We start from the raw sequence: 21324 nt of genomic DNA, 5'->3' as shown, positions 1-21324 counted from the left end.
CCAAAACCAACAAAACCCACGTGCGACAAACAGGATGCGACATAATAATAAATACCAGGGAAAAAAAGCAGTCGGGTAAGGAAGCAAGATAGACTTACAACCCGATTCTCTAAGTAAATGAGGGACATTGTGTTGACAGCAGACACCCTGGGGATCCAGTAGACCTTTTCCCTTCCTTACCGTTCCTCTTTCTTGGCTCAAGACTGGACCACGCACACATGGTACCTCAGGGGTCTCGAATTGTGGCCTTCCAGATGTTGCAAAACTTCAACTCCCAGCAGGCCCGGACAGCCAACGGCTGTCCGGGCATGCTGGGAGTTGAAGTTTTGCAACATCTAGAGGGCCACACTTTGAGACCACTGTTGTACATGGATATGGTGATTATTGTTGCAGACATCCCTTAGCATTTCCCATCCAGACCACATCTCCCAGGGTCCTCTTTGCCACCAGATGTCCGATTTCAGTCTGCTTCTTGGCTCCTCCTACTGTTTTGGCACAAACTGATCAGCTTGGTGCTCGCTAGAGATGAGCGAACTTACAGTAAATTCGATTTGTCACGAACTTCTCGGCTCGGCAGTTGATGACTTTTCCTGCGTACATTAGTTCAGCTTTCAGGTGCTCCGGTGGGCTGGAAAAGGTGGATACAGTCCTAGGAGACTCTTTCCTAGGACTGTATCCACCTTTTCCAGCCCACCGGAGCACCGGAAAGCTGAACTAATTTATGCAGGAAAAGTCAGCAACCGCCGAGCCGAGAAGTTCGTGACGAATCGAATTTACTGTAAGTTCGCTCATCTCTAGTGCTCGCAAATGCGTATAGCCTGCTAGGAAGGCCCGATTCCCCCCCCCCCCCAACTAAGGCTATGCGGGTGCAGTCTCAGACGCCAATGCAGGTGCCGGCATGACATACCGGCACTAGGACCGCTGGGATATGCGCAATCTCAGACTGCAATGCAGTCAGTGCGGAGTCCGCAGAAAGAATGGACCTGTCCATTCTTTCCGGGGACACCGGAATTTGAATTTCCATGCCAAATAATTCCTTCACCGAAACACTGCTATGTGCACTGCGCACCAGAATTCCATTGAAATCAATAGGACTCTGCTGCTGCAGAATCCTCGTGCGGAATTCCGCACAGAAATTCAGCCATGTGAACATAGCCTTGGGGCAGTAGCCCATGTTCTGCATCGAATGCGGTGCAGAAAAAGTTGGGCTGGGATCGGCGTTTTCTTCAAAGCGATAAATATCAGAAGCCATTATTGTGCCGGGTAAGTAATATTAACACCCGGATGATACCATTTCACAACAGCGTTAAAGGGGTACTCCGCCCCTAGACATCTTAGGCTGGGTTCACACCACGTTTTTGCAATACAGTTCCCGTATACATTTTCAATTTGAAAACCGTATTGAAAACCATATGCCAGAAGATACATCCGGTTGTGTCCGTTTTGCATCTTGTATGTTTTTTTTTTCCCTTACCCGAAACTGTACCCTACCACGGTTTTTGGTCCGGGTGAAAAACTGTATTGAAACATATAATTTTATTATTTTTTTTTTACATGGGAGTCAATGGGAACCATACAGAACTGTATGTGCGTACGGTTCCATACGGTTTTTGACTTTAAACCGTTTTTTTCTTGGAATTTCAATCAAACAAGTGAAACTTTATTTAAGAATGGAGTGAAAAGTTAAAAACGTATACATTTTTTTTCTTGAAAAACGGATGTAACCGGACATAGTTTTTCAAACCGTATACGGATTAAAATTTGTACACACGTTTTGATACAGCTTATTCCGGTTTTGAGGAATCAGTTTTTTTTCATCAAAAACCTGATACGGGAACTGTATTGCAAAAACGTGGTGTGAACCCAGACTTATCCGCTATCCAAAGGATCGGAGATAAGAGGTCTGATCGCGATCTCCCTGCAGCACCGGGTGTTCACTTAGAACGGCGACTGCGGCACCGGAGGCTTGTGACGTCATGTCCACGACGTGTTACGGCAGAGATCGCAGGTGTCCCCCGCGATCAGCCATCTTATCCCCTATCCTGGGGATAAGATGTCTAGGGTCGGAGTACCCCTTTAACCTCATTCGGGGAAAAATGGGTAAATGACAGAAGACTAGAAGCCCCGCAGATGTAAAACATAGTCCCGGCTCTTTATTTTATTATGAAGTGACAGACGTACGGTCAGTTCTGCTCCATAGGCCATTGATTGTTTGGTACATGGTTCTGTTTAGGCCTTGGGTTACAGATGTGTGAAAACATGAACAATACCATAAATCTCATATACAAGTTAAACACTTCCAGAAGGATCTACGGATTACGTAATAAGCAGCTGCCAGACACCTGCATACGGGTTCTGGCTCCCCCTTTCCCACCGCCATAATAATGGATACATATAGTTGTGCATGTTAACAGTGATCATTGGGGGGTCCGAAGGCCAAACGCTGGTTCTTACATCCTTGGGTATAGTCAATGTATTAGTTCAGAGTTTCTCAGCTCCAGTCCACATTAAAGAAGATCTCCGGCAAAAATTAACTTAACCCCTATCCACAGGATAGGGGATAAGTAGCTGATTGCGGGGAGTCAGACTGCTGGGACCCCCCGCGATCACTGGGGCACCAGTTGATTAATATATAAAAAATAAAAAGTTTTCCACCGGAGTACCCCTTTAACATCTGCTTTGCCATTGACTTCAATGTATTTTACTCTACACTGTTCACACCGCGTACATTCCATCGGAGTACCCCTTTAAGTGACTGGAATTCTGAGAAATGTAGCTTTAGGGTATCTTTACAGGAATATTTTCTCTCTCAATTCCCTTTAACATTTTTATGCAAAAATTGGAACGGAATCTTATATTAAGAAAGGTTTTACTTCTCTAAATAAAAATAAATAAATAAAAAATCCAAAAAATGGTGAAACAGAAATAACTTTGTGCTGAGCCCAAATTTTTATTACTGACAGTTCCTGGGGGAGGTATTGACTTTTATTGTGGAGATCCATCTAATGTGTGGAGTCTTACAGGCAATGCACCATGGGACAAATTTATGCAAAACTATAACTCCCAGCATGCCCGGACAGCCGTTGGCATGCTAAGTGTTGTAGTTTTGCAACAGCTGGAGGTACACTGGTTGGGAAACCCTGATCTATTGTCGCCAACAGGTTGCTACCATGTAAGTCAATGTCCAGCCCATAAAAGAGCTTTGAAGACACCCATTAGAGATGAGCGAACTTACAGTAAATTCGATTAGTCACGAACTTCTCGGCTCGGCAGTTGATTACTTTTCCCTGCATAAATTAGTTCAGCTTTCAGGTGCTCCGGTGGGCTGGAAAAGGTGGATACAGTCCTAGGAGACTCTTTCCTAGGACTGTATCCACCTTTTCCAGCCCACCGGAGCACCGGAAAGCTGAACTAATTTATGCAGGAAAAGTCATCAACTGCCGAGCCGAGAAGTTCGTGACGAATCGAAATTACTGTAAGTTCGCTCATCTCTAAGACCCATCTGTAGAAGGCTGTTTAAGGGTGCGTTCACACCGAGGAATAGGAGAGTAATTCTTGCGTAAAAATTCACAATTCACGCAGAATTTACGTTTTTTTTTCCCATGAAAATCGTGTGGAATTAACGCGGAGCTCTGCACTGATTTTCTGCATGGAATATAGGAGGAAACTTTTTTTTTTTTTGCTGCACTACAACCAATTGGAATTTTCTTTTTATTTGTACATTTTTTCATGCAGAATTTCCATGCGAATTTCCCGCAAATTCTGTACAGAAACGATTTCAAGCGGAAATTTTTTTTACATTGACTGCAATGGACTTCTGGTCGCATATTCCGCAACAAGAATGAACATGCCGTCAATGGGGACAGCGGATGTCAATACAGTGTTTCCCAACTAGGGTGCCTCCAGGTGTAGCAAAACTACAACTCCCAGCATGCCAAAGGCTGTCCGGGCATGCTGTGAGTTGTAGTTTTGCAACATCTGGAGGCACCCTAGTTGGGAAACACTGTATTAGGCTGCGTTCACACGGCCGTCTGTCCCCGTTTAGGTTTCGTTGTTGCTGCTTGTAAACGGAATACAAATGGTTGTAAAATAATAATATTGATGGCAATGGGATTTTTTTTTTTTTACAATTCTTTCTTCTGCTGGTACCGGAGACGCGCTACTTCTGCTTTCACTAGAGGCAAAGAGAAAGCGCTCACTCCCGTTGTCAGTGAGCCTGAGCAGTGCTAGAGGCAGAGAACGAGCTCTTTGCCTCTAGTGAAAGCAGAAGAAGCGCGTCTCCGGCAACAGAAGAAAGAAGAGGAGTACGGGCACTGTATATCATAAAGGGGGACATAATATGTATAGTAAGGATCAACAGATTACCTTGCCAATATGCAGATAATGTCCCGCCCCCTGCCCCAGCCAGAGACCGCCGCTGCTGCCCCATTGCCTCCCCCATCCCCGGTTTTATAATTACCTGTTCCCGGGGTCCGCGCTACTTCTGGCTCCTGCGGCATCCTGTGTGCTGCACAGCGCAATGACGAGTGACTTCCTCAACGCGATGTCACCGTCAGTGTGCACAGTGACAGCTCAGGACGCTGCCGGTGCCAGAAGTAGCGCGGACCCGGGAACAGGTAATTATAAAACCGGGGATGGGGGAGGCAATGGGGCAGCGGTGGTTGGACTAGGGAGGACCCCAGGACAGGCAGGGGGAGAGAAGCGCGCGGCGGCGGTATGTGGGCAGAGGATGGGGTGGGGGGAAGGGAGGCGATGGGGCAACTGTGGTGGTTAGACTCAGGACAGGCAGGGGGAGAGAAGCGGGTGGAAGCGGCGGTCTCTGGCCCCGCAAAGGCCGCTGCAGTTTATTGATTTAAAGCGCCCGCTAAATCATTGATCTGCAGCTGCTTCTGCGGGGCCGGGGGGGGAATAGTCGATAACTTATACCGATATTCCGGTATAAGTTATCAGCTATCGGCCTGAAAGGTCACACATTATTGGTATCGGCCCTAAAAAATTGATATAGGTCAATCCCTAATGTATAGGCTCAGTGGAGTCACGCCGGCCCGCACATCATGGACATCGGGGGTGGGGACTTGTGTGTCAATCACACAGTGGTTCCAGCACTTACTTACAGGGGATAGGCGTGGCGGAGGCGGGGCATTACGATCCCCAGTCACGCCTATCCGACTGTTGCTGACCGCACAATGAAACTATTTTCCTGCTGATAAAGAGCAGCCATAGGTATAGCTGCATTACAAGTGTCATCATCGATAATATCATGGTCTTTAGTCTGGGGGGGGGTACAATATCCTTGACAATTGCGCTTTAAAGTCTATGGAAAACGGATGGGCCTTTAATGTCATCCGTTTGCATGCGTTTTTTGATCCGTTTTTACTTCCGAGCATGGTTTATTAAAAGAACAATAATGGATCCAAATGAATAACATCCGTATGCATCCATAAAGTCCGTTTTTATTTTTGACAGGAGAAGAACGTTACGGGTTTAGACAGCCGTGTGAACGCAGCCTTACCGATAATTCCGTTTTCTTGAATCCACCATGACGGCCGACTTTGAGTATAACGGGGCTGTCATGGTGGCCGATATGTAAAGTGGAAATATGGCACTGTTCAATAACACAATGATGCGACAAGTGGGCCAGGAAACTCTGCGAACTACAACATCATTGAGGCCTCGTTCACACGGCAGGAACATTTGCTGAATGTCAGTCCGGGGAAAACACGGAAGGACGGCCCGCAAATCTGCGTGTTCCACCGGTGCTAGGACTGCTGGGGAAACACGCCGGCTCCATAGACGGCAATGCATTTTTAAAAGGCTACCACCAATGGAACCGACTTGTCAATTCTTTCGTCGAAAGCCAGAATCGGGATTTCCACTGCAAATATTTCTGCTGCAGGAATTCCTCTGTGTACACAGTGCGGCAGAATCCCATTGAAAGCAGTGGGATTCAGCTGCAATGTTAAAGGGGTATTCCGGTGAAAAACTAATTTTTTTTCCATATCAACTGTCCAGAGGAGGAGAAAATCTTCATAGCAAACCTCTCCTGCTCTACAAAGTTCCTGATACGGACAGAGATGTCAGCAGAGAGCACTGTGGACAGAAAAAATAAAAAAATCCAAAAAGAAAGGAACTTTTTCTGAACTATACAACCGCTAATAAGTACTGGAAGGATAAAGATTTTTTAATAGAAGTAATTTAGAAATCTATTTAACTTTCTGGCACAGTTGATTTAAAAAAAAAAAAAAAAAAAGTTTTCCACCGAAGTACCCCTTTAAAGGGGGTTATCCAGGAATAGAAAAACAGAGCCAATTTCTTTCTAAAACAGAACCACCTCTTTCTCCAGGTTGGATGTGGTTTTATATCTAGGCTCCATTTACTTCAATGGAAGTTATGGAACGGAGCTGCAGAACCACGCCCAACCTAGGGACAGACGGGGGAGTGGTTTTTGAAAGAAATTAGCTCTGTTTTTCTATTCCTGGATAACTAAAAAAAAAAAAAAAAAAAAAAAAAGGTTTTGATCGGTCGGGGGTCTGGATGTTAAGCCCCCAAAATCGATAGAACAAGTCATAAGATGAACCCAGACTTTCTATGGCCGTGTTTTCCAACCAGCGTGCCCCCAGCTGTTGCAAAACTACAACTCCCAGCATGCCCGGACAGCCAACGGCTGTCCGGGCATGCTGGGAGTTGTAGTTTTGCAACAGCTGGAGGCATACCGGTTGGGGGAAAAAATAAAAATAAAATAACTGTTCCAAGGATTACGGAGCCAATAAATTCACTGGGTGACATCAATAGTTCAAAGTAAACTTGCGAACATTATGTAAACTATTATTAACTCTTATGCCTTTACTCGTGATGAAAAAAAATTCATAATTCCTTAAAATAAAAAAAAATAAAAAAATCCTTCAAATGAAGAAAAAAAAAATGGTTAAAAAAATTAAAATAAAAGAATACGACAGGAATACGACAGAAGAATGCATTGCACCTATACGTCCCAGGACATATTCTCTAGCCCTTTATTCCTCCCGTGGACGCCGGCGGAACGAGCCGGATACAGTCATACCATTTTATCTGAACATCATTTGAAGGGCGATAGATTATAAAGTTCCGTAAAAAGGCAGGTAGAAGAAGTCCGTGTGCACGAGGAACGGGCGGACATCACTGGATCGATATATATATAGATAGCAGCACTGGAGGGTGCAAGTTCAGTCATTTTTGCATCACGTAATATGTTCCAAGATGGATATGTAGGGCAGAAAAGTCACGACATCGGAGAACGCAGGCGGCGCAGACTCGCCTCCCTCCTTGTGCTGCGGAAACGTCGTCTCCCAACGTTGCGGTCGGGGAAGGCACTTGGGTAAGTATTCTATCCAGTTTTCCATTTGCAGGCGATATCCGTGCTGTCCCGTTTGCTTTTCGCACCGGCAGTGTTGCGAGTTCAGATATTATTATTTTTTTTTTTTTTTTTAACACTGGTCAGAGATATCTACACATTGCCTAAACCAAAATAAAAATAATCCATTTGCAGAACGCAACAGTTTCCAAAAAAAACAGAGGGGCGCGAGTAAATCCAAAGCATTCCCTGCCAGGTAATACTGCAGCCTCCCCTGTGTCAATATGAAGGACGGTCTGATTAAAACCCAACAGTACCCGGACATTATATGTCAAATTCAAATGTTGTCTCCGGTGTCCAGAGATTGGGGGGGGGGGGGGGGGGGAGGGGGCAAACCTGGTTTCACAGTACAAGTAAATTCAGAGTTGATATGCCTAAGGTGCTTACACGCTGTACGGTACGGCTGGGAGAACGACTGTATTTCGATCGGTATTACATGGAGATATAAGCCCGATGAGGCTCAATCCTGGACAGAGACCCAACGAGATGCTAAAAAGAAGGCAACGTCAGACATGATGTCCCGTATTCTGTATATTAAAAAAAAAAAGTTGATTTGAGTTTTGAAGGAAATGTGGCACAAGTGGAAGACCCCCTCTCCAGACATGAACATCATGTGGAGATGCTTGGTCCCGATGGGTGCATCCCTGCAGTGGCTTTTTTTTTTTTTCAGAGCCTGAGCTCAGGTCCTAGTGTTAGCGTTGGTGCTTTGGTCCGAGAGATGAGGTCTGACGAAGGTTCACATGGCCGCGGTGTCTATCTGTACGTACAGCTGCCTGACACCAGCCTAAAGAGTGAAAAGAGAGAGACGAATGGTTCAGGTGGGGATATATTGCACGGCTGCCTGCCTCTAGCTGACGTATAGCATGGATGCATGTCTGTCACAAGATGATGCATAATATGGCTGCCTCTAGCTGTTGTATAGCACTGCTGCCTGCTTCTAGCTGATCTATAGCACTGCTGCTTGCCTGCCTCTAGATGTATAGCACAGCTGCTTGCCTGCCTCTAGATGTATAGCACAGCTGCTTGCCTGCCTCTAGATGTATAGCACTGCTGCTTGCCTGCCTCTAGATGTATAGCACTGCTGCTTGCCTGCCTCAAGTGGTATAGCACTGCTGCTTGCCTGCCTCAAGTGGTATAGCACTGCTGCTTGCCTGCCTCAAGATGTATAGCACTGCTGCTTGCCTGCCTCAAGATGTATAGCACTGCTGCTTGCCTGCCTCTAGATGTTTTATTGCACGGCTGCTTGCTTGCCTCTAGATGACGTATAGCATGGCTGCCTGCCTCCAGCTGATGATGTACAGCATGGCAGAACTTCACTAGTCACTAGCAGTATAGCATGGCTGCAATCCTGCCTCTAAATAATGGCTGCCTGCTTCTAGATGTTGTATAGCACAGCTGCTTGCCTGCTTCTAGCTGTTGTATAGCACGGCTGCCTGCCTCTAGATGACGTATAGCAAGGATGCATGTCTGGCACAAGATTATGCATAACATGGCTGCCTGCTTCTAGGTGATGTATAGCATGGCTGTCAGTCTCTAGGTGTGGCAGGTAGCCTGGTAAATGCAAAACTAAAAAGTGCATCACTGGCAGCCACCAAAAGACATGCCGGCTATGTTGCTGTAGTTAGAAATACTGTTCTGCTGTTCACGTTAAATACCCGTCACTGTTGGGCTCTGTTCACATAAGTACTGGAGACTCTACCATAGATTCCATTTCTTTTCAGTAGGATACTAGCACTGCAAGCAGACAGAACCCATAAAGTAGACCAGTCTTTCCCAACCAGGTCTATAAAGGTAGCGGGGAGTCGGAACTCGTATCTGTAGCTTGGTGCACATGGACAAATAGTCATCAAGGATAGGTAAAGGAATCCCAGCACTCACAAAAATGCTTAAAGGGGTACTCCCGTGGAAATGTTTTTTTTTTTTTTTTTGTGTATCAACTGGTGCCAGAAAAGTTAAACAGATTTGTAAATCACTTTCCTTCCAGTACTTTTTAGGGGCTGTATAGTAAAGAGAAATCCAAAAAAGAAATGCATTTTCTCTGATGTCATAACCACAGTGCTCTCTGCTGTCCATTTTAGGAACTGTCCACAGCAGCATATGTTTGCTATGAGGATTTTCTCCTGCTCTGGACAGTTCATGAAATGGACAGCAGAGGTCAGCAGAGAGCACTGTGGTCATGACATCAGAGGAAATGCATTTCTTTTTTGGATTTCTCTTTAGTATACAGCCCCTAAATAGTACTGGTAGGATTAAGATTTTTTTTTTTTTTTTTTTTATAGAAGTGATTTACAAATCTGTTTAACTTTCTGGCACCAGTTGATTTAAAAAAATAAAAAAAGCTTTCCATGGGAATACCCCTTTAATCACCTCTGGTGTTTATTCACATACAGGGAAAAAGTATAGCGACTCGCAGGACGCGTTTCGGCAGAAGGCCACCTGCTGGCCGAAACGCGTCCTCCGAGTCGCTATACTTTTTCCCTATACGTGAATAAACACTGGAGGTGATTAAGCATTTTTGTGAGTGCGGGGATTCCTGTACCTTTCCTTTTCCAACCAGGTTGCCGCCAGCTGTTGCAAAACTACAACTCCCAGCATGCCCGGACAGCCTTTGGCTGTCCGGGCATGCTGGGAGTTGTAGTTTTGCAAAGCACAACACAGATGTGAACAGAGTTCTAAACACCCTTTGATATGTACTTTCCAGCTGGATGTTGGAATGAACGTGAAGCGGTGACGATTCCTCTTCTAGGACAGCGCTAGTGGCCACATTCTATCAGGCTGACATCGTGCTGTATAGAGAGGCTGTTGTACCCTCAGGAATTCCGACTAAAATTAATGGAAACGCTAATAGAGTCCATGTCAAATATGCCGTACCTGTGTGAAAATATTATGAGTCTGACTAAGAATCCAGCGAGAGTCTGCCTCGGGGCCTACCACCAGCTTCAGGGTCCCGATATAAACATCGGTACAGAGAGTCCAGAAGTGAGGGTCTTGTAGATGATAGACGCCCTGCAACTGCTGCACCTGGAAAGGTAAAAAAAAATAAAGATAAAGTAAAATAAACCCTCATAACCGAGAGATAGGAGCCGATCCACATACCGACATCACAGCCCACTTTTCAGGCACTGTACCACCATCCGATTATGTACGTTCTCACCTGGTTCTGCGTCATGTGATCTGGGTCCAGATTGTAGACAGAGTTGGGAGAGAAGCGTGCGGCTGCCCTCTTCTCTCCCTGCTTTTTCTAGTCATCGATTGGGGTCTGAACACAGACCCCGACCAATAAACTTTTGGACATGTCAATTTATTTATTTTTAATTGACAAGTGCACTTAAAAGGGGTTTTCTGGTCATGGACATGAATGGAGGGGGCGTGGCGTGACGTCACGTCTCCAGTCCCGGAAGCACAGAGGTTGCCGAGACTGGAGCAGCAGTATGGCATAGAATGCGGGCGCTGCTCGGAGATCGCGGGGGGTCCCAGTGGCGGGCCCCCGTGATCAGACATCTTATCCCCTATCTTTTGGATAGGGGATAAGATGTCTATGACCGGAATACCCCTTTAAGGCTACGGTCCCATGTACTCTTAAGCGGCATATTTCACGATGCACAAAATCAGCTGCAGCAGCGGGAAATAAGCTGCGCAACCTCCTATCACCATACGCACAGGGCTTTCTGGCAGCTGCCCTGTGTGTGCAGGGAGTTTTGGAGATGGGGCTGCGCTTCAGAGTCACGCCGATGCGCTGCCCCGCCTCCAAAACTGACTGCACACACAGGGCAGCAGCAGATTTTGCCCAGAATAAAATATGCTGCGTGAGCTGTACGTGGAAGTGTTCCCTAAAAAAATTAAAATAAAATAAAAACCAATAGGGGGATGTAATAAACTTACCCGCTGGTAACAATCAGGAAGCAAATAATCTAGGGATGGAGGAGTTCTCTGCATCAGGATACCGATAGACTGCTTAAGTAAGGGAATAACACTGAAGGGAGAATAGGACAGGATTAGTGGAAATACATTTTTAGAGAAGTGCATAAAAACTATGTTTAAAAAAATAAATTAAAAAAAAATTAAAAACCATTAAAAATAAAATGAAATAAAATTAAAACTCACGTCCACAAATCTTTCTAAAATTTCCTGCATACTTCATGAAGAAGTCAATTTACTACAATATGTGGTCAATACTACCCACTCACGGAGCATTTACCCCAACCAGTGTGCCTCCAGCTGTTGCCAAACTACAACTCCCAGCATGCCCGCATGCTGGGAGTTGTAGTTTTGCAACAGCTGGAGGTACCCTGGTTGGGAAACACTGCCCTACATGTAAGCTAAAAAATAATTGAACATTTTCCCAATGCAAGCGAACAGGGTTGTGGTAATCCCATTCATTTGGCGGACTGACTGGTTTACAGCTCAGAATAAGTTGTGAAATCTGCATGCAAAAAGTTAAATGTGAACATGGTTTCTGACTGATACCAGTGTATTACTATACTGTGGCATCTATCACCCATACCATGTATTAAAAAATAAATTAAGTAAATAGAAAAAAAATTATAATAAAAAAATATTTTATAATATATATATATATATGCACCGAATGCACATTTATTGCCATATAATATTATAGTGACATTTCTATGAGCACTAGGATGGGGTTCGGGCGTTGTCTAAACCACAACAGGAACTACAGTCAAATCATGTACCAAACCCTCAACAGGAGATACCAAGCGCCCTGCACAATGGTGCCACGTGGAGAAACCCTGCAGAGCACAACTAGAAGAAGCTTGAAGATCCATAAAACGCACACACTCCATGATCTCCTCGTGCCGTAGTTCTACAATGAGTTGTTTTGTTATTACCAGTCATATGCAGAACTGCAGCTCCTGAAGATCAGGTCACGGATGAGGCCTTGACCTCACCAGATGAACAAAGACGCAATCATTTAGTAGTTCCTCATTTTGTGCCCATCTGCTTGGTTTCGCCATATATAAGCTAAATTATTCTTATTTAAATCAACTGGTGCCAGAAAGTTAAACAGATTTGTAAATTACTTCTTTTAAAAAATCTTAATCCTTACAATACTTATCAGCTGCTGTATGCTCCAGAGGAAGTTGTGTAGTTCTTTCCAGTCAGACCACAGTGCTCTCTGCCGACACCTCTGTCCGTGTCAGGAACTGTCCAGAGTACAAGAAGATCTCCATAGCAAACCTCTCCTACATTGGACAGTTCCTGACATGGATAGAGGTGTCAGTAGAGAGCACTGTGGTCAGACTGGAAAGAACTACACAACTTCCTCTGAAGGATTACGATTTTTAAACAGAAGTAATATACAAATCTGTGTAACTTTCCAGCACCAGTTCATTTGAAAACATAACTGCCCCCCCCCCCTTGCAGAGGACCCCTTTAAAAAAAGCCTTTTTTCTTCTATTTGGTTTCCGCAGCTTGCATTTAATACAATACAAGCTGCTGGGTGCTGTTGTGTGCTCATTCCAGCAGATGGCGCTGTCTGCAGCTCCTTACTTTCAACTCCTAGACGCCTTCGGCTGTCTGGGCATGCTGGGTGCTGTAATTTTTTGCAACAGCTGCAGACACATGAGTTCGGAAAAGCTGCCTTATAGTATAAGAAGAAAGAAGACGACGCGCAGGCGTTTTGAGAACATTTTCTTTCATGTATCAGAACTGGGTATTGTAAAACCTAAAAGCACCGAATTACTGAGGAACTGAGACACCCAAAAATTTGACTATAGCTGCAGACAGGCCTCACTTTCTGTTTCTGAAAAAAGCCGCAAGATCAAGCAATGCCCACTCTGTGTGAAAAGGAAGTAATAAAGTGTGTGTGTCATGGAGGAGAAAAGGTGTCACAGGGTGCTATGATAGGGTGCTTATTTAAATACTGTGAAAATGCCTCTGAAGCTACCGTATGTTCACACATGGTGTGTAAGTGTAAAATGCTGATACTTCGCTTCAAAATACACCTATTTTACATTCATAACATGTTTCACGCTGAATTAAATTGAATTTAATGTGGAAAAGTGGGAAATGGTGCATAGCTCAGGTTTTATTTTACATGTGTAACTATTACAGGCATTAAAAAAAGCTAAATGTTATTTCTTTCTTTCTTATTGGGCTGCATGCATAAAAAAAAAAAAAAAAAAAAAAAAGAACACACAAACAAACACACACTTTAAAAGTAAACTATAAAATACCTTATTTTTCATCGTATAAGACACACTTTTCTTTTTCGTTTTGGGGGGGGGGAAAAGTCGGTGCGTCTTAAACGGCGAATACACGCCTATCACGGCGGTCCCTGCGGCCATCAACGGCCGGGACCCGCGGCTAACACAGGATATCACTGATCGCGGTGATGCCCTGTATTAACCCTTCTGACGCGGCGATCAAAGCTGACCGCCGCGTCTGAAGCAAAAGTCGGGCTGTTCGGGACCGCCGCGGTGAAATCGCGGCGTCCCAAACAGCTTACAGGACACCGGGAGGGACCTTACCTGACTCCTCGGTGTCTGCTCCGTGCTGGGATCCCCTGCATGGCCGGCGCTCTCCTTCGACGTCATCACTTCGTCGTCCTCCAATAGGAGCGGCGTGCGTAGCGTCGCGATGACGGCGACGGAGAGCGTGGATCATGGCGAAGACTACGTCCGGAGCGTCGGGGTCACCCCGGAGACACGGCGACAGCGATGGGGCGACATCCAGGGCAGCGGCGACTGGTCCGGAGCGGCGGGGACACGTGAGTATAACCTCCTATACCAGTGGTCTTCAACCTGCGGACCTCCAGATGTTGCAAAACTACAACTCCCAGCATGCCCGGACAGCCGTTGGCTGTCCGGGCATGCTGGGAGTTGTAGTTTTGCAACATCTGGAGGTCGGCAGGTTGAATATCACTGTTGGGTGCAGAATCTTTTTTTTCTAGATTTTGCACCTTTAAAATTGGGTGCGTCTTATATGCTGGTGCGTCCTATAGGGCGAAAAATACGGTAAGCATAAAAAATTTTTATATAAAAAAACAAAAACTTAAAAAGGTGTGTTTAAGTTTAGGGGGAATTTCCTATGACTGGTTTATCTCAAAGCCTAAAGTAAACGTTTTCTGCTGTACGTCTCAGCAGATTATTTAAGGGGCACTGGCCGCTGAATAAACCTGCCTGTGCACTGGCCCCTTAAAGGGGTACTCCGCCCACAGACATCTTATCCCCTATCCAAAGGATAGGGGGTAAGACATGTGATCACGGAGGTCCGGCTGCTGGGACCCCCTGCGATCTCCATGCGGCACCTGGCATTCTGAACAGTACGCTGGTTTTGGGCAGCCAGAGATGTGACATTATGCCACGCCCCCTTGTGATGTTACACCACGCCCCCTTATTCATGTCTATGGGAGGGGGTGTGACGGCCATCATTTGGATAGGGGATAAGATGTCTGTGGGTGGAGTAACCCTTAAATAAATCTGGTGGGCAGTCATGCCACGCCCCCTGAAGTGCCGAGGACCGGAACGCCTCCTTGACCCCTCCCATACCTTTCCCTGCATGAAGCCGAGCCCTGTTTCCAAATCTCAATTCTGCACTGTACATGCAAATTGTGCGCAGGGCTCGTGAGGTAGGGGGAGCGAGGAGGCGTTCCAGTCTTCAGGACTCCAGGGACATGGGAACGCCTCTTTGACACTTTACACCACAGAATGCAACCATGTTATGAAAGCAAAGAGATATATGAAAGGTATGATGTTTCTTCTTGTCCTAAAAAACTATGTAATGGTACGTTTACACGTGCCGATTTTTTAGCTTGTTTTCCGCTGCGTATTTGAAAGTGGGCGGGCTCTTCTCGGCTGTCCGTAGCCGATTTTCAGCGGCGGAATGTACACTACGGAAAATCTGCCGCAAGCCCCATTGAATGCAGTAGGGACTGTGGCGGATTTTCTGCAGCGTGAATTCCGCCTCAGAAAATCTGCTGCGGACAGCCGAGAAGAGTCCGCCCACTTTCAAATCCGCAGCGGAAAACCTGCTAAAAAATGTGCGCGTGTGAACGTATCCTAACACTGTCAGCAGTTTGGAATGCGAATTGCAGCCGACAGATTCCCTTTAATTTTATGTCTGTAATAATAACAGCTAACACAATATACCTGCGGCACTCACCTGACGAAGATAAGCAAAGCAATGAGCATTGAGCAAATCGGATCCGCAATCATCCACCCGTAACGCTGCATCAGGATAGTGGAGATGATCACACCGATACTGCCTAGTGTGTCCGCAACAATGTGCAAAAATACCCCTATAAGAAGAAGATAAAAACATTCAGTGTGGGAATCCACCACAAGGTACGTCAGAGTTTATTTAAAGAGAACCTGTCATCAAACCATATTTTCTAAACTAACTCCGATTATATTCCCTAACTACTCCTAACACCCCCTACTGCCCTAATTTTTTTCCAAGTTTTAAAAAGCTGTGTATCATACCTTTCCCCTTGCTCACATTGTGTGAGCTCCCGGTAGGAGAAAGTGGGCGTTCCCCAGCAGGCGCAACTTCACTGAAGCCTGTGAGAGCTGTGCCTCCCCCATGACCCGCATGCACTTCCTGAGTTTGGTCTCCTGCCAGGCTGGGAGGAGACCAAACTAACTGTTTGACTGGCAGCAGGGAACAGAACAGAGCCACCTAGTGGCCATTTTTTCAATCACATTAAACACCTATGAGAACTTTAACAGCAAGTAAATAGCAAAGTGCCTTATAATTACATAAGGAACGATAGATTACAAGATTAGTTTGGTGACAGGTACTGTTTAATCAGATTCTTAGAAATGTCTCCAATGTGTGCGCTCAGGAAGACATCAATGAAGTGCAAGGACAAAAATGTGTCTTAGTATTGCCAGGGACCAGAATAATGCAGAACAGATTATGTAGCGGGAGTCTGACCACAGTGCTCTCTGCTGACACCTCTGTCCATGTCAGGAACTGTCCAATGTAGGAGAGGTTTGCTATGGGGATTTTCTTGTACTCTGGACAGTTCCTGACATGGACAGAGGTGTCAGCAGAGAGAACTGTGGTCAGACTGGAAAGAACTTCACAACTTCCTATAGTGCATACAGCAGCTGATAAGTACTGGAAGGATTAATATTTTTAAATAGAAGTAATTTACAAACCTGTTTAACCTTCTGGCACCAGATAATTTGAAAACCTTTTTTCTCCTTCAAAAGGTTTACTCCGCTACCCAGTGTTCGGAACATTGGAGTTCCAAACGCTGTGTGCACGCCCGCCCCCTCATGACTTTATGCCCTGTCATGTGACGTCACATACCACCCCCTCAATGCAAGTCTATAGGAGGGGGTGTGATGGCTGTTGCGCCCCCTTCCCATAGACTTTCACTGAGGGGGCAAACCGTGACATCACGAGGGGGCGGGAGTGAACACGGAAGCCCGCAGACAGCATTTGGAATTCAATGTTCCGGACGCTGGGGAGCGGAGTAACCCTTTAAAGGAGTACTCCGGTGGAAAACTTTTTAATTTTTTTTATATCAACTGGTGCCAGAAAGATGAACAGATTTGTAAATTACTTCTATTAAAAAAAAAATCTTAATCCTTCCAGTACTTATCAGCTGCTGAATACTACAGAGGAAATTATTTTCTTTTTGGAACACAGTGCTCTCTGCTGACATCTCTGTCCATTTTAAGAACTGTCCAGAGTAGGAGAAAAATCCCTGTAGCAAACATATGCTGCTGTGGACAGTTCCTAAAATGGACAGAGATGTCAGCAGAGAGCACTGTGGTCATGATGTCAGCAGAGAGCTCAGTGTTCCAAAAAGAAAATAATTTCCTCTGTAGTATTCAGCAGCTAATAAGTACTGGAAGGATTACTGTTTAACTTTCTGACACCAGTTGATTTAATAAAAAAAAAAAAAAGTTTCCCCCCGGAGTACCCCTTTAAGCTTCCCTTCACTTAGATGGTTAAAATCCCAGCATGGCCAAGCCAATGTATGGATGCGTCTGTGCTGCTGCGGCTCTGGCAAACAGGTGAACTCATCAATAAAAATAAAAAAAATCCTGGAAAACCTAATTTAAAGGAATTACAATGTGTGGTTTCTGAGAACCCATTAAAATATTTATAAAAAGGAAAGAACCATTACACGTCAGGGCACTGAATCCCTTCGAGTGTCAAAAAAAGTGTCAATGGAAAATTCAAGTTTGAATCCTACGTGTGACACCGTTGTCTAGTTCTCTGCTGCCCCCTGCTGGACATTTATAGTCAAACACAAGACAACAGTAAAATTCAACTGATCACATAGCGGATAACACTTGGGACAATACGGCAATGCCACAGATATAAGAACACACTTATTAGGGCAGGGTTTCCCAAGCAGGGTGCCTCAAGCTGTTGCAAAACTACAACTCCCAGCATGCCCGGACAGCCGAAGGCTGTCCGGGCATGCTGGGAGTTGTAGTTTTGCAACAGCTGGAGGCACCCTGCTTGGCATACACTGTATAAGGGTGTATTCACACATACAGAGACATGCGCATATTTGATGCAGCTGATTTTATGCTGCAGAGTTCAATGTAATCTAAATAACCGAACACAACATCAAATCTGCAGCTTCCAATCCTGTGCAGGATACTTTTTATGTTTTTTTGCAAATTATTTTCACCATAATAATGGAAAGTTTCAAGCCTAGATAAACCACTGAACAGGGGACAACATTTAATTTTGGGATAAACCCTCTAGGCCTCACATCTGTATCACAGACTCTGTTAGAAACCAGAGCTGAATGGTCTTTTGCACAACACACACATATGGATCCCAATGACTTTAAGGAGTACCTGTCACCAAATAAATTTTTCTAAATGACCTCAGGCTATGTTCCCTAACTAATCCTAACACCCCACCCTTAAAAAAAAAAGTTTCAGAGCTTTAAAAAGCTGTGTATCTTACCTTTATTCTTGATCACATAGTGCAATCTCCCAGCAGGAGAAGTGACATCACTGAAGCCTGCTGGGGGCCAACTTCCGCCCTCACATAGTTGCAGTGCTGTGATGAATAGAAGACTTCAAGCTCTGCGCAGCTTTCAGTGAGGCCCTGCGCAGCTTTCAGTGAGGCCCTGCGCAGCTTTCAGTGAGGCCCTGCGCAGCTTTCAGTGAGGCCCTGCGCAGCTTTCAGTGAGGCCCTGCGCAGCTTTCAGTGAGGCCCTGCGCAGCTTTCAGTGAGGCCCTGCGCAGCTGTCAGTGAGGCCCTGCGCAGCTGTCAGTGAGGCCCTGCGCAGCTGTCAGTGAGGCCCTGCGCAGCTGTCAGTGAGGCCCTGCGCAGCTGTCAGTGAGGCCCTGCGCAGCTGTCAGTGAGGCCCTGCGCAGCTGTCAGTGAGGCCCTGCGCAGCTGTCAGTGAGGCCCTGCGCAGCTGTCATTCAAGCTCAGTGCAGAGAAGCACTACCCCAGATTGGTCTCCTGCCAGGCCAGGAGGAGACCGAACTCACTGTATTAATTGTGGCAGGGAACAGAGCCACCTAGTGGCCATTTCTTTCTATTACATTTTGAACATATTTATGTTGATCATTTTAAAAGCAAGTGAATGGGAAAGTGTCTGCTAATTACAAAAGGAACACTATATTAAAAGTTATTAGGCGACAGGTACTCTTTAAAGGGGTATTCCAGGCCAAAACTTTTTTTTACATATCAACTGGCTCCGGAAAGTTAAACAGATTTGTAAATTACTTCTATTAAAAAATCTTAATCCTTCCAATAGTTATTAGCTTCTGAAGTTGAGTTGCTGTTTTCTGTCTAACTGCTCTCTGATGACTCACGTCCCGGGAGCTGTGCAGTTCCTATGGGGATATTCTCCCATCATGCACAGCTCCCGGGACGTGACATCATCATTGAGCAGTTAGACAGAAAACTTCAGAAGCTAATAACTATTGGAAGGATTAAGATGTTTTAATAGAAGTAATTTACAAATCTGTTTAACTTTCCGGAGCCAGTTGATATATATATATATATATATAAGAAAAGGTTTTGCCTGGATAACCCTTTCAATGGGGTCAGTCTGATGTCTGTTCATTTAGCAGGATCTGACCAGACAAAAAAAAATAAAAAATATTACAATTTGCACCAATTTTTGTCTGCTTGGGTTCTGCTAATAAAGTGGGTACTCCGGATGAATTGAAAAGTTTTCAAATCAACTGGTGGCAGAAAATTATACAGATTTTTAAATTACGTCTATTTAAAAATTTCAATCCTTCCTGTACTTATCAGCTGCTGTATACTACAGAGGAAGTTATGTAGTTCTGACCACAGTGCTTTCTGCTGCCACCACTGTCCATGTAGGGAACTGTCTAGAGCAGTTTGCTATGGGGATTTGTTTATGCTCTAGACAGTTACTGACACAGACAAGAGGTGTCAGCAGAGAGCACTGTGGTCAGACTGGAAAGAACTACACAACTTCCTCTGGAGAATACAGCAGTTGATGAGTACTGGAAGGATTAAGATTTTTAAATTGAAGTAATTTACAAATCTGTATAACTATCTGGAGCCAGTTCATTTGAAAAAAAAAAATTCTCCAGAGTACAGTGGTCCCTCAACATACGATGGTAATCCGTTCCAAATGGAACATAGTTTGTTGAAACCATCGTATGTTGAGGGATCCGTGCAATGTAAAGTATAGGACAGAGGTCTATAACCTGCGGACCTCCATATGTTGCAAAACTACAACACCCAGCATGCCCGGACAGCCAACGGCTGTCCGGGCATGCTGGGAGTTGTAGTTTTGCAACATCTGGAGGTCTGCAGGTTGAAGACCACTGGTATTGGAGGTTGTACTCCATAGCTCCAGACTGTCACCGTTGCCCTGGATGTCGCCGTTCATCGCTGTCGCCGCGTCCCCGATGCTCCGGCAAGGCCTCTGCTTCCCCGGCATCCTCGCTCTCCGTCGCCGCCATCACGTCGTTACGCACGCCGCTCCTATTGGATGACGGGACGGCGTGCGCGGTGACGTGATGACGACGATGTAGAGCGCCGACGATGCAGGGGATCCCGAAGAGGACGCGCCGGAGCCCCGAGGACAGGTAAGTGATCGTCAGCGGACCACACGGGGCACCGTAAACGGCTATCCGGTGGCAGCTGAAGCAGTCTGCGCTGCCGGATAGCCGTTTTTGCGATGGCCCCGACATACAAAAGCATCGTATGTTGATGCTGCCTCTGAGAGGCCATCGTATGTTGAAGTGATTGTATGTCGGGGCCATCGTAGGTCGGGGGGGGGGGGGTCACTGTACTCCTTTAAAAAGATTCTGCTATGGATCTTCCACACAAGTGTGAATTTAGCCATAAATGTAACAATCAGTGTCTCCACTTACCTTCTAATATCTGTTTGCTGGATCCTCTATGCTCCTCAGGTGGTTGATCTGTAAGTAGAACAGATGTAAGTTTCAGATGTAATATCTCTGCAATCTTCTATACTTCGGATTAACAGTAGCAGCTTAAAGGGGTACTCCGGTGGAAAACTATTTTTTTTTAAATAAACTGGTGCCAGAAAGTTAAACAGATTAGTAAATGACTTCTATTAAAGAATCTTAATCCTTCCAGTACTTATCAGCTGCTGTATGCTACAGAGAAAGTTCTTTTCTTTTTGAATTTCTTTTCTGTCTGACTACAGTGCTCTCTGCTGCCACCACTGTCCATGTCAGGAACTGTCCAGAGTAGGAGCAAATCCCCATAGCAAACCTCTCCTGCTCTGGACAGTTCCTGACACGGACAGAGGTGTCACTGTGGTCAGACAGAAAAGAAAAACTCAACTTCCTCTGGAGCATACAGCAGCTGATAAGTACTGGAAGGATTACGATTTTTAAATAGAAGTAATTTACAAATCTGTATAACTTTCTGGAGCCAGTTGATAAGGAAAAAGTTTTCCACTAGAGTACCCCTTTAAGCACATGCAATATATTCTGTATATACAAACTACTGTCCTGACCATGCAC

General features: G+C 45.3%; 1 protein-coding gene across 1 annotated transcript in view; it reads right to left on the bottom strand.

The window, feature by feature from the left end:
• Positions 1–6743: 6743 nt before the first annotated feature.
• Positions 6744–21324, bottom strand: part of SLC30A7 (solute carrier family 30 member 7) — a 40404-nt gene continuing 25823 nt past the window's right edge. Inside the window, exons 7-11 of the mRNA XM_056523382.1 lie at positions 20704–20751; positions 15515–15650; positions 11273–11363; positions 10262–10411; positions 6744–8174 (exon numbers count right to left, since the gene is read on the bottom strand). Coding sequence (XP_056379357.1) covers positions 8127–8174; positions 10262–10411; positions 11273–11363; positions 15515–15650; positions 20704–20751 — 473 coding nt within the window. The 3' untranslated portion in view covers positions 6744–8126. The remainder of the gene's footprint in view (positions 8175–10261; positions 10412–11272; positions 11364–15514; positions 15651–20703; positions 20752–21324) is intronic.

This window comes from Hyla sarda, chromosome 6, assembly GCF_029499605.1.
Source record: "Hyla sarda isolate aHylSar1 chromosome 6, aHylSar1.hap1, whole genome shotgun sequence".
Taxonomy (NCBI): Eukaryota; Metazoa; Chordata; class Amphibia; order Anura; family Hylidae; genus Hyla; species Hyla sarda.
This window is presented reverse-complemented; position numbering and strand designations above follow the sequence as displayed.